We start from the raw sequence: 14,243 nt of genomic DNA, 5'->3' as shown, positions 1-14,243 counted from the left end.
AAAAAAAAAAAAAAAAAAATTGCCTAGATGGTCAAGGTGCTGGTGACTCACGCCTGTAATCCTAGCTACTGGGGAGGCTGAGATCTGAAGATAGCAGTTCAAAGCCAGCCTAGGAAAGAAAGTCTGTGAGACTCTTATCTCCAGTTAACCACTAGAAAACCAGAATTTGTGCTGTGGTTCAAAGTGGCAGAGTGCTAGCCTTGAGCAAAAAAGCCTAGGGACAGTGCCCAGGCCCTGAGTTCAAGCCCCACAACTGACCAAAAAAAAGGCTAAATGAAAAAAAAAAAAAAAGAAACCTTAAGCAATCAAGAGCCTACCACTAGCTTTCCTGTATCAAGGGCTTTTACACATCTAAATTACTCTCTCTCCATCATTTTCCAGCCTTCTTCCCTTAGCCACTAACAATTTAGAAATTATTTCTTGATAGCCCAAGTCTGGATTAAATGTCTCCTAAATAATCCCTCTTTGTTACTTGCCCTTAGAAAATTTATCATGGGGCTGGGAATATGACTTAGTGGCAGAGTGCTTGCCTAGCATGCATGAAACCCTGGGTTCAATTCCTCAGTACTACATAAACAGAAAATGCCAGAAGTGGCACTTTATCCTACTGAATTGTGCTGCTGATTTATCATGAGACTTCAAGATTTATAACAGCAAAGACTGTGTAGCAGTGTTGAGCTGGTAGGTGCCTTATGAGTGTGTGTGTGTGTGTCTTTGTGTGTCTGTGTTTGTCTGTGTGCTGGTCCTGTTCTTGAACTCAGGGCTTACGTGCTGTCCTTGACTTTTTGTGTATTCTACCATTTGAACTACAGAACCACTTTGGGGGGGAATTTGGGGGGGAATAATTGGAGATAAGTTTTATTATGCACTTTCTGCTCTGGTTGGTTTTGAATCATAATTCTCAGATCTCAGCCTCCTGAATGGCTCATTTACAGTCAAGAACCACCTGCACCCTGCATAAATATGTTTTGAATGAATGAAGGGATCTCATCCTGGACAGCTCTTATAACTAATATTATACTTTACTGTTCCAATTCTGTCCTGACTTATACTACTTGTCATCTTTGATGCATCATTGGTATTCATGTAACAAATGTTTATTGGACAAATATTTGCTTCCCATAAACCTGTCATAGAACTAGAATAGAGTGGGCATGATGGTGATAGTCAAGATGGTGAACAGTATATAGGCTAAAGAGGAACTTACAAGAGGTACATAGAAAATAAAATTTATTATTGCCTAGGATATGTCTCTTTTGGTGCCCCAGGCACCAAAAAAAAAACAGAAAGAGAGAGAGAGAGAGAGAGAGAAGGAAGGAAGGAAAGAAGGAAGGGAGGGTGGGAATGAGGGAGGAAATGAAGAAGGAAGGAAGGAAGGAAGGAAGGAAGGAAGGAGGGAGGGAGGGAGGGAGGGAGGGAGGGAGGGAGGGATGACTCAGGATTTGTATTACACAGATCCAATTCATCATTTACTAGCTCAATGACATCTGTCAACTAACCACTCTGTAAAATAAAAATAATAGTGTGTACCTCATAAAATTGTTATGAGACCTAAAGAAATATGCATGAGTTTTGTTTATACATATGTCACATACAAACACACACACATATATATACACACATGCCATATTCTATGCATATTAAAATGTCATCTATCTTTAACATTATTTTAAGAAAAATTGGTGTGATTAAAATGAACAAAAGCTTTCTGTGTCTGTAAGAATCTCTTCATTGGCTTAATCAAGCTGGTTAGAACCATCTAATTGTGTGGTGTGCTTTTTCTGAGTGCCAAACCATATCACACTCATTGTTCAAAACTCCATAGCAAAACTTAATTCCTCCCTGATTATTCTTTACAAACTTGTCCCACTGGTCACTCTACCCAATTTGGTAAATCATCCACATTGCTAAATTGAGAACCCTAAGGTTATAATTAATTTGGGCTTCTCTTTGAATCCTTTTGTACTTGTTTTTCATTCAGTTACATAACTTCTCTGTTTTTAGATAACAAGATCCTTCCTGGTGGCCATTTCTTTGCAAGTGCTCCTGAAGTAAGTGGTACTCAGTGGTTTCCCTTTGCTGCTAGACATCTTTTATTAAATAGAGGGGTGTGTGTGTGTGTATGTGCGTGTGTGCGCGTGCGCGCCCGCGCGCACAAGCGTCCACACGCGAGCCTACACCCGAGCACTAGTCCTGGGGCTTCTACTCAATGCCTGGGAGCTATTCTTTAACTTTTTCTTTTTTCTTTCTTTTTTTTTCGGTCAGTCATGGCCTGGGCACTGTCCCTACACTCTTCAGCTCAAAACAAGCGCTCTACCGCTTGAGCCACGGCACCACTTCCGGTTTCCTAGTGGTTTATTGGAGATAAGAGTCACACAGACTTTCCTCCCTGGGCTGGCTTTGAACTGCGATCCTCAGATCTCAGCCTCCTGAGTAACTAGCATTACAGGCGTGAGCCACCAGTGCCTGGCTTCTTTAACTTTTTCTATCAAGGCTGATACTCTACCAATTGAAATACAGCTCTACTTCTGGCTTTTTGGTGGTTAAAGACTCTCACTGACTTTCTTACCAAGGAAAGTCATGGCTTCAAACCAAGATCCCCCAAAGGCTCCATCCCCAAACTCTTAGAGCTTATAAACCACTTCTGCAAAGTATCAGGATACAAAATTAACCCACAAAAATCAGTTGCCTTTCTGTACACCAACAATGTACAAGCAGAAAGGGAAATCAAGGAAACAACCCCATTCATAATAACCAAAAAAATAAAGTATCTAGGAATTAACCTAACCAAAGACGTAAAGGAAGCCAGAAAAAAAAAGGAATCATATTTGTTGCTTTGTATGTACCTCCCCCAGGATATAAGCCTCTGCTTTCACGGTATTTGATGTTGATATAATTTGTGGAGGGGAAGGGAAAAAACAAACTGTTTAAATAGGGATACAGGTGGACCCATTGCAACAATGACATGTACAAGACATTATGTCAAAAAACAAACTTTACAAGTTTGGCGGGGTAGGGGTGGGAGTGGTGGTGGTAGGGGAGGTTGTGGGGGTGGGGGGTGGAGAGGGGAAGAGATGGTATTGGGAAACAAAGGAGGAGGCAACAATGCTTGATAAGAAATGTACTCACTATCTTGTCCATGTAATTGTAACCCCTCTGTATGGTATTTTCACAATTAAAAAACAACAACAAAGGAATCATAGAGGATACCAGGAAATTGAAAGATCTCCCATGTTCCTGGATAGGCAGAATTAACATAGTGAAAATAGCTATACTGCCAAAATTGATATACACATTCATTGCAATTCCCATTAAAATCCCAATGATGTACTTTACAGAAATAGAGAAAACAGTCCAAAAGTTCATATGGAACAACAAAAGACCTAGAATAGCCAAAGCAATTCTAGGCAAAAGAAACAATGCAGGAGGGATCACAATATCGAATTTCAAGCTCTACTATAGAGCCATAATAACGAAGACAGCTTGGTACTGGTACAAAAAGAGACTGGAAGACCAATGAAACAGACTAGAAGACCCAGAAATAAAGCAGCATATTACAGTCAGTTGATATTTGACAAAGGAGCCAAAGACATACAGTGGAAGAATCATAACCTCTTCAACTATTGGTGCTGGGAAAACTGGGTCACCACATGCAGAAAAATGAAAGTGGACCCTAGCCTATCACCATGCACTAACATCAACTCAAAATGGATTAAAGACCTTAACATCAAACCTGATACTCTGAAACTACAGCAGGATAGAGTAGGAGAGACACTTGAACTTACAGGCACATGAAGGAACTTCCTGAACAGAGTCCCAGGTCATAACAAATTGGAGAGAGACTGGACAAATGGGACTACCTTAAAATAAAAAGTTTCTGCACAGACAAAGAAATAGCAACCAAATTTGAAAGACAGCTAACTAATTGGAAAAAAATTTTACCAGCAAAATTTCAGACAAGGGTCTAATAACCATTATCTACAGGGAACTCAAGAAACTAACCCCTTTCAAACCTAACAAACCAATCATGAATGGGCAAGGGAACTAAAGAGAGACTTCTCAAAAGAAGAGATAAAAATAGCCAAGAAACACATGAGGAAATGTTCATCCTTAGAAGTAAAAGAAATTCAAATAGACAAAACACTGAGATACCACCTTATCCCAATCAGAATGGCCCACATCCTAAAGTCAGCCAATGACAAATGCTGGAGGAGATGCAGAGAAAGAGGAACCCTACTGCATTACTGGTGGTAATGTATACTAATACAACCACTTTGGAAAGTAGTCTGAAGGTACCTCAGAAACCTAATATAGACCTCACCTATGGCCCAGCCATACCACTCCTAGGCATCTACCCTGAACAATAGGAACCAGGATACAAGGACACATGCACCTCCATGTTTATTGCAGCACTGTTCACTATAACCATGATTTGGAAACAACCCAGATGTCCCACTACTGATGAGTGGATCCAAAAATTGTGGTACCTATATACAATGGAATATTATGCAGTCATTAGAAAGGACAAAATAATGGCATTTTCAGGGAAATGGATGGAACTAGAGCAGATTATTTTGAGCAAAGTAAGCCAAGAACAAAGAGACAAACAAACGGCACATGATCTCCCTGATAGGTGGATGCTAAAGCCAAAGTACAAGAAGATATGGCAGACAGGACTCAAGAAACAAAGAAAAGCCACCCATTTTTGTCATATCATTGCTAAATGACTACATATTCTAGAGCATATATATGGTAGATAATTGCACGCAATAGAAGGAAGCCAGAAGGAGGAACAGAATGAGTGGGAACAGTCGACACTAAGCAAAAGGAAAGAAATGTAAACATCACCTGATGTGGAAAAAATAACTTGTAATGTCAAAGCTCATAGAATTCACAAACTTTCTAGACCATGATAATGACAGTTTGCCTTGTGAAAGTTAAAATGTGTTTGTGACTCTAAGTATCACTATTCCACAATACCATGAAATATGTGAAATTTATGTAATCACCTAATCTCAATTAAAGGAAAAAAAGTGAGAGGAGAGATGGGTTAGGAGAGATGGGTGACAATGTTGTCAGACACTTTGTACTCATATACTGCTTTGTAGAATGGGGTCTTCTTTGTACAACTACTTCAAGAAAATAAATAAATGGCATAGAAAAAAATTGCCTTCTCTTATATCTATGTTCTACCTTTATATTTTCACTTCCTGTTTTTTTAATGATGCAAGCAAAAGAACAGAAGTATAGAGAGAAGAAAGAAAATTCATTCTAAAATATAAATATAGTTGATCTTGGAGCCTGTCTGTGTGCAGCTTCTGACCAAAATCATGAGTCAACAGAGGGAGGCACCAAGCTCAGTCAGTGATCATGTCCACAAGGTCTGCCATCGGATGCCAGAGTCTGACTTAAGGTTCTGTCCCATTCTATCTTCATGACAAGTTCCCTCAACCTTCAGAACCTCAGAGTCCTGGTATGTAAAAGGTAGAAAATGAAAATACCCTACCTACCTCTTCAGCTTACTGTGAAATAAAATGAGCTATACCAAGCAAGGGCCCAGCTCACAGTAAGTGCTCAAGAAATATTAAGCAGGTAAGCCAGTAAGAAAAGAGACTTTCTGGAAGCCAGTTTAGTAAATAAAGTAAAGAAAATTATAAATCTTATTGCCATGAACTAGTTACAAGCAAACATGCTAAAGAGACAGATTATTTTTAATGAAGAAAAAATATGTAACCAAACTAGAGTAGTTGAAAAATTTTTGAAAACCTTCTGTTGTCCACATTTCTTCTAAAGTGGAGATAGTTCTAATTCTCAGGAATTAGAAATTGCTCACTTAGGCTATGTGACTCCAGACTCCAGATCTATAAGATGCAGCCTGCCATTCTGCCAACATTCCATGCAGTTTTGGAGGCTTTGTCATGAGTTCATGGGGACAATGTGACATCTGAATCACCTGCTTGTAAGCCAGGTAAGGTGGCTCATGCCTATAATCCTTACACTGGAGAGGAAGAGATAAAACAAAACAAAACGAACCTTGGTTTGAGCCTTTTATAGTAAGACCCCTGTCTCAAAAACTACAACAGAAATTATCTATTGCTACCTATAATATTACTATGAAACTTATTGGCTTAAAACAATAATTATGGGAGGGGGTGACACTGTTCAAAAGGAAATGTACTCATTACCTGACATATAACTGTAACCCCTCCGAACCTTTAGAATAAAAATTAAAAAATTAAAAAGAAAAACAAATTATTTATTATTTTTCAAAGTTTCTGTGGAATGGGAGCTTGAGGGGCTTTCAGAAGATAGCACTCAGACACAGGTCAAGTCTGAAGAAAAATATATGTACACACACACACACACACACACACACACACACATATCAAGTCAGAAGATTGCCAAGTCCAGGTGCTAGTGGCTCACATCTATAATCTTAGCTACTCAGGAGGACACTGAAATGAATCTATGGATTCTGAAGATTGTGGTTCAAAGTCCATGAGACTCTTATCCCCAATAAACTACTCAGAAAGATCCAGAAATGGGTTTGTGGCTCCAGCAGTAGAGCACTAGTCTTAAGCAAAAGAAGCTCAGGCCCTGAGTTCAAGCCACAGGACTGGCACACACACAAAAAAGCTGGAAGTGGAAGTACAGTGCCAACCTTGAGTGAAAAGACTAAAAAACAGTGCCCAGGCCCTGAGTTCAAGCTCCAGGACCAGCACACACACACACACACACACACACACACACACACACACACACACACACACTTTAAATAAAATGTGACTAAATAAAATTCTTACTTAACCCAAGAAAGACCTTCATGATGTGACCTTTGATCATCTTACCTATTATCATCTCCCTCCTGGCTCACTGTAACTGAACCTCCTCCTGCCTTTCTTCAAGCTCACCAAGCCAGCTCCAGCAACAGGGCCTTAACATTTTCTGGTAAGCCCTGCTCTCAAATACACATAGCCACTCTTGCCATCTCTAGGCCAGTGTTGAGTTTTTACCTTTGCTATCACTTCCTTCCTCCCACTTTTTCTTCTTCGTTACACAAATGATATATTGCAGAGTTGCTTGTCATCATTCTCTTGATGCTAAAAGACCTCTCCAAAAGAAGTCCTGGGTCCTTCATGGCTGTGTCTCCAGGGCCTATGATGGGGCTCTGCCTAAGATAGGTTTCCACCAATATTTCTTGAGATAAAGTCTGAATGCATGAACCTAAAGAGATTGATACATGCAAAGCCCTGGGCAGAGAGACTGGTACCCAAGAAAGGTGAGTTATTATTAGGTGCTGTGTCTAAAATCCAAAGGGTTTACTTAATCCAAAGAAGAAAAGGCAGCTCTCTTCCAACATGAGAAAGATAACCAGTCGGCCTACTATTGTTGCTGTTAAGTAGAATAGCACACATTTCTCTTAGTGTTTTTCTAGTCTGCAGAGGTATCAGGCCTCAGGGCCCACAAAGATCCAGTTGGAACCCATAAAGCATAGAGAATAGGTCCAGGACTACTGCCAGTAACTATACACAGAGATGACACTTTTTTTTTTGGTGCTGGTTCTGGGGCTTGAATTCAGAGCCTAGGTGTTCTCCCTGAGCTTTTTTTTTTTCTTTCAATTGTGGGGCTTGAATTCTGGGCCTAGGCGCCAGCCCTGAGCTCTTCAGTTCAAGGCGAGTGCTCTACCACTTGAGCCACAGCATCACTTCCAGTTTTCTGGTGGCTAATTGGAGATAAGAGTCTCAGGGATTTTCCTGCCCAGGCTGGTTTTGAATCATACATATCCTCAGATATAAGCCTATTGAGTAGCGTGGATTACAGGTGTGAACTACTTGAGCACCTGGTTCAAACAGCTTTTTTTTTTTTTTTGCCTATCCTGAGGCTTGAACTCTAGGTGCTTCCCTGAGCTCCTTTTGCTCAAGACTAGCACTCTACCACTTGAGCCACAATGCAACTTCCAGGTTTTCGAGTCGCACAGACTTTCCTGCCCTGGCTGGCTTCAAACTGTAATCCTCACATCTCAGCCTCTTGAGTAACTAGGATTACAGGTGTGAGCCACCACTGCCTGGCTTCAAACAGCTTCTTTAAATTGAAATAGTTGTAGAGACATATGTCACTCTAAGAATTAATATAGAGCTGGCACTGGTGGTTGACACCTGTTATCCCAGCTACTTAGGAGGCTAAGATCTGAGGATTGTGGTTCGAAGCCAGAAGTAGAGCTGTGGCTCAACTGGTAGACCACTAGCCTTGAGCTATAAAAGCTCAGAGACAGTTCCCAGGGCCTGAGTTTGAGCCCCAGAATTGGCACAAAAGACATAATAATAATACAAAGAGCACATTCGTATTCTTTCTCCAATTTCTGTTAACAATAGCATTTTGAAAGCACTGGTATTATAGCCTAAATACTGACTTTGTTACACGTTTTTTAAACCTCATCTACCTGCTCCATTGGTAATAGATCTAACTTGTTATGTGGCCTCAGTATAATCCATTCAAGGAGTTACATATATTAATAGTTTATTTCTTTTGTAGCTGAGTAATATTCCATGTTGTATATGTATCACATGTTTGTTTTTCCATTCACCTGTTAAATCTGGACTGATTCCATTTTTATGGTTACTACAAATAAAGTTACTATAGACATTTGTGTACAGGATTTGTGTGTGAACATAAGGTTTCAGTTCTCTGGGATAAATGCCCAGGAGTGCAATTTCTGGGTCATATGGTAATTGCAGGTTTAGTGTTGTAAGAAACAGCCAATTGTGAGCAAGGTTACACCATTTTATGTTATGTTCATAGTTATCTATGAATGATCTAATTTTCCTGCATATACACTATTGTTCAAAATTGTCATCTATATGTAGACATGTACAACTTTAGTATTTAAGTATAATAAATATTTGCTAAATTAATTTGTGTATATAAATATTTATTAAAATATTTACATAACATAACACAAGTCAAAAATATAAACAATCCTTTATATTACAATTCTCCCAGGGAAACGAACTGCACTTCAGAATAAACATATTTTTCTCCAAGTTTAACTCACCATTTGTCTGTCAAATTGCCTTGCCTTTGCAGAGCTAAGATTCCATGGGCTCTTACTAAAGCGACACATTTCTTAGTCAGATGAGCTGCCCCAAATGACCCAGACTCAGGAGACTCTGACATTTTGATAGGAATATTATTTAATTTGATGATCATCTATGGATGTATAGACAGGAGAGTCTGTAAATGTGAGCTTTGTAGCTTGGAATTCTAGCAAAGCTTAGTTTAATTGCTCATAAGGGGAGGCACTGCTGTGTTTGTAAATTTCACAGAAAAAAAGAAAAGTGACTCTCAACCTCTCTTATTGTACATCTGAGTAGGGAATAAAATAATTTGCTGGCATGATCTATTCTCATTCTGGAGGGCTTATCTACCTCTGTCAACACTTGTATGAAATCCTAATGTTGATAGCTCTTTCTGGTTGAAGCCCAGGTAGTCTCAAGCCAAGAAAGGAATCTTGGCTTGAATAAGGATGATTTAAATGCTGCTATTCTTGTAGTCACTCTCTTTTTAGTGCCTCTTATTAACAATATCTCTTTTCTTATATAAATTGGCAGCTTTTTCCTCTGCAAATAAAAATAAAGTTAAGAGAACTCTAAATCAATCTTCGTTAAGTATTCACCTTACCCAAGCAAAGATATATTATTTAACATCTATCTTACTTGCTATCCAAGAACAGTGACTAGCAGATGGCAATGGGTTGTATGCATATTTGATTAATGAATTTTGAATGAACCCTGTAGTTCATATTTTAGCATTTGCTAGTAAGGTGATTTGGTAGTTGTCAAAGGTGGGCTTTGGAGTCAAAGAAGCATAGACAAGATTGGATCCTTCCACTCATTCTCAAGACTTTTCTGGATGAAGTTCTCTTGTCTGAGAGTCATAGCCATTATATCAGAGAAGTTTGAGGATGAAAGTAAACAGTGCACTGAAATACTTGCATAAGGTGGGTCCTGAGCATGTGCTCTGATGATTCCCAATGTCTTTCATATCGCTGGTTACTAAGTGGTCCAGATTGTTCCCCGAAAAGTTCAGTGAATAGAGAAAACTTCAATTTTTTTCTTCATATATTGCCTCTGCCTCAGAGAGTCTGGCACATGATAGTCAATGCTCAATGTGGATGTTGTACTGATGTATATATGTATCCACTTCAATCAGGGTAATCCAATCAGGTAACTGTATGGCTGAAGTCAGTGTCCTATCTATTCAGGGACTGCAGGTGAGTTGAGTTCTATGTACAAAATTCCTGGCAAGCATGGAGTAGGACTGACTTTATTGTATCCCACTTCTATTTCTGAGAAATTTAACTAGTTTTTTTTTTTTTTTGTCAGTTGTGGGTCTTGAACTCTGGGCCTGGGCACTGTCCCTCAGCTCTTCAGCTCAAGGAGAACTCTCTACCACTTGAGCCACAGTGCCACTTCTGGTGTTCTGTTAATTGGAGATAAGAGTCTCAGGAACTTTCCTGCGCAGGCTGGCTTTAAATTGTGATCCTTAGATCTCAGCCTCCTGAATAGCTAGGATTACAGGCATGAGCCACCTGCACCTAGCCTAGTTAGTTATTTTTGGGCCAGTCCTGGGGCTTGAACTCTGGGCCTGGGTGTTGTCCCTGAGCTTTGGTGCCCAAGGTTAGCACTCTACCACTTGAGCCACAGCTCCACTTCCAGCTTTTTGGGTGGTTGAATGGAGATAAGAGTCTCATGGTCTTTTCTGCCTGGGCTGGCTTTGAAGCTCAGTCCTCAGATCTCAGCCTCTTGAGTAGCTAGGATTACAGGCATGAGCCACCGGTGCTGGTTAAAAAGATGTTGTTGGTACTATGATTTGAACTCAGGGCCTTGTGCCTTCTAGGCTGGAACTATACCACTTGAACTCTGCCTCCTGCCCTGTTTTGATTTGTTTTGAGATAGGCCTTGTTAACTTCTCTGCCTTAGTTGGCCTTGAAACAGATCCTTCTGGTCTCAGCATTCCTAGTAGTTAGTATTACAAGCATAAACCACAGGCTTGCACAAAACAACTCTTTTTTTTTTTTGGGTCCAGTCATGGGGCCTGCACTCTGGGCCTCGGCGCTGTCCCTTAGCTCTTCAGCTCAAGGCTAGAGCTCTACCACTTGAGCCACAGCGCTACTTCCGGCTTTTTTCTTTTTTCTTATGTGGTGCTGAGGACTCGAACCCAGGGCCTCAGGCATGCAAGACAAGCGCTCTACCACTGAGTCACCTTCCAAGCCCTAAAACACCTCTTTTATAAGTGCTGATTATTCAAGATACAGTTTGCCATTCAATATTTACATTTAAACACTAGTCCTAATAGCTATCTACAATTTTTAATTTTTTTTTGTTTATGTGGTACCAAGGAATTGAACTCAGGGCCTCATGCATGCCAGGCAAGCATTTGTCTATTAAGCCACATTCGTAGCCCCTCTATCTACATTTATGTTTCCATGTATCTATTTAATGTACTCAATTCATAGAATGAATACAATAAATTTACGGTCAAAAAAGGGGGAAATACCCACAGTGTCCAAACCCAAATTTCATTACTATGATCAGGGCTGTTTTCTCTATAATGTGCATAAATGATATCCTGCTCATTAGGAAGTTGCTCTCTCGCTCACCTCTGTGAAATGCATAACTGTATTTGAGAGGCATTTTTACATTTTTCCAAAAGAGTGATTGACACTGATAAAAAGAAATTCTTCTTGGCTGGGAAGTTGGCTCAGTGGTAGAGCGCTTGCCTTGCATGCATGAGGCCCTGGGTTCGATTCCTTAGCACCACATAAGCAAAAAGAAAAAAAGCCGGAAGTGGCGCTGTGGCTCAAGTGGTAGGGCACTAGCCTTGAGCTGAAGGGCTGAGGGACAGTGCTCAGGCCCAGAGTTCAGGCCCCACAGCCGGAAAAAAAAAATAATAAATAAAAAAAGGAAATTCTTCTATTTCTTGTGTGTGTGTGTGGGGGGGGGTGCACGCCCACTTAGTGGGGCTTGAACTCAGTGCCTGGGCACTGTCCCTTATGTATTCCTGCTCAAGCCACAGCTTCCCTTCGAGGGTTTGTGGGGGGGTAATTGGAGATAAGAGTCTGAGGGATTTTCCTGCACAGGCTGGCTTTGAATCTCAATCCTCAGATATCAGCCTCTTGAATAGTTAGGTTTACAGGAATGAGCCATTGGTGCCAGGCTCTGTTTTATTTCTTAGATTGACTAACCTCACATTTTAAATTTATGTCATTTTGGGGGTAATACTTAGTGGAAAGAAGTGAAAGAAGAATGGGTATTGGCATAAAGGAAGGAGGGGAGGACAGGGGGAAGAAGAGGCCACAGTTGGGTGTGAAAAAGTTCTGGGCTAGCTGTCAGAAGCTCCAGATGTGCTTTCTGCTCTGCCTGCAACATGTGATTGGGGCAAATCCATTCATTTCTCTGGGCTTTGTGTGGAGTTTGTGGGAAGAGTGTCGGTGAAAGTGATGCATAGATGATTTATAAATGCACTTCCTTTTTTAAAAAATTACTCAATAAAAGGGTCCTCAAACTGCAATCAGCAAACCAAACTGATGTCATCTGCTTGTGTACATTTGCTGAGGTTACAATGTCATTCATGTTTTTAAGTAGTTGGAAAAACAAACTTCATGATGTGACAAATTACATACAGTTGCAAATTTTATATAATATAAAATTTCCACATATTACTCGAATAGAGACACATATCTGTGTTTGCCTACTGTCCATGGTCAGTTTCATGCCAAAGCTTTGCTTGTCCAGTAGTTGCTACAAAGACTTCAAGGCCCATCAAATCCAAAATACTCCCTATTTGGCTCTTTGCAGAAAAAACTTGTCTCTACCTGCTCTCGCGAGTATATACCTGCTTGTTTGGGGTTGATCTCTTCCTTTTATATAAGATGTGCGTTCTTCAAGCATTTTTCACAATGTTATTACTATGCTGCAAAGTTCAGTTTCCTAAGTGGATAGGGGACTCCTAGCACTGGGGAAAATAGTAAGAGGCTCAGCATTTGTTATTGAATACACATTCTAACACAACCACTAAGCCAGTAATTTTCAGAACCCCAAAAGGAGTTTCTCAAACTCCTTCTTTGCAAACTAAGTTGCCTCTTTTGGTAATTTCTAATTTTTCAAATGCCAAACACAAGCCAGATATAACAAAAAAAATATACTGAAATTTAGATATGCAATGAAGAGGTGTGTGTGGAAGACGTATTAGAATCAAATTTCCTTCTGGGTAAGGCATTTATTAATATATCTAGTAAGAATGAAATGGCCTCAGTCTCGTACCTCTGTGCGCCACGTTTTAAAAAACGAGGATGTCCTAGGGCAAGGCTGTCAGAAACACTCGTGATTCAAGCTTATCGCTCCACCCCCTCTCCCCGCAAAAAAAAGAAAAAAAAAAAGAAAAAAGAAAAACGGCGAGTGCCGAGCAAAACGATCGTGTGATGAGCACAAAATAGGTGTTGCATTCTTTGCAATGTGGCGCTCGCGAAGCAAAGGCACGTTGTGTTGCAGATTTACTACAGCTGAGTCACTTCAGGACACGAGAGGGTTGTTTTCAGGAAAACCGAGGAAGGAACCTGGAAGAGGGGCTCTCACCGGGTTCCCCCGGGCACTCCCAGCTGCAGACGCCGGTATTCCGCGGCGGGCGGAGTGGGGGGGAGGGACGGCGTGGTCAGGAGAGACGCCGTGGCCCCTTTAAGAGGCACAGCACCTTCTCCCAGATACCATCTTGCACCAGGAGTTCACTCAAGCTCTCCACCTACCTTGCTAGGTCCCTCCTCCCTAACTGGGCACGGCCGGCCGGCCGGGGGGGGGGGGGGGAGGGAGCGAACCTTTTCATTGGCTTTGCGCGCACAGCCCTCTCGCTCCCATTGGTTGCCACGCCCGCCACTCGGCATGATCTCCCGCCTACTTTTCGCCTTTGGGCTAGGTTGAGTGAGGGCTCTTGGGTTAGTTCCTGTTAGGCCCCGGCCCGGGGAGTAGGTTCAAGTCTCCGAAGATGCTTGGTGGGCCCGGGCGCCAGCAGCCGTGAGGGGAGCGTGAGGAGGCGGCGAGCGGAGACCCACGGCAGGCCTGGGGAGGACTGGCGGCCGAGCCCGCCTTTCCCGCACCATGCTCATAGAGGATGTGGATGCCCTCAAGTCCTGGCTGGCCAAGTTGCTGGAGCCGATGTGAGTGAGCCGGGCCGGGCCGGGCCGCCGGGGC

At 41.4% G+C, this 14,243-nt stretch overlaps 1 protein-coding gene across 4 annotated transcripts in view; it reads left to right on the top strand.

Moving 5' to 3' along the window:
- Positions 1 to 13,938: 13,938 nt before the first annotated feature.
- Rbm27 (RNA binding motif protein 27) overlaps positions 13,939 to 14,243 on the top strand; it is a 64,665-nt gene continuing 64,360 nt past the window's right edge. For 3 of the 4 annotated variants that reach the window (XM_013025565.1, XM_013025567.1, XM_013025564.1), the window contains exon 1: positions 13,983 to 14,209. In XM_013025565.1, the coding sequence (XP_012881019.1) occupies positions 14,151 to 14,209 (59 nt within the window). In that variant the 5' untranslated portion in view covers positions 13,983 to 14,150. Of the gene's footprint in view, positions 14,210 to 14,243 lie in introns of all 4 variants that reach the window. The other variant, XM_013025566.1, reaches the window with a different exon arrangement.

Source organism: Dipodomys ordii, unplaced genomic scaffold, assembly GCF_000151885.1.
Source record: "Dipodomys ordii isolate 6190 unplaced genomic scaffold, Dord_2.0 Scaffold85, whole genome shotgun sequence".
NCBI classification, from domain to species: Eukaryota; Metazoa; Chordata; class Mammalia; order Rodentia; family Heteromyidae; genus Dipodomys; species Dipodomys ordii.
This window is presented reverse-complemented; position numbering and strand designations above follow the sequence as displayed.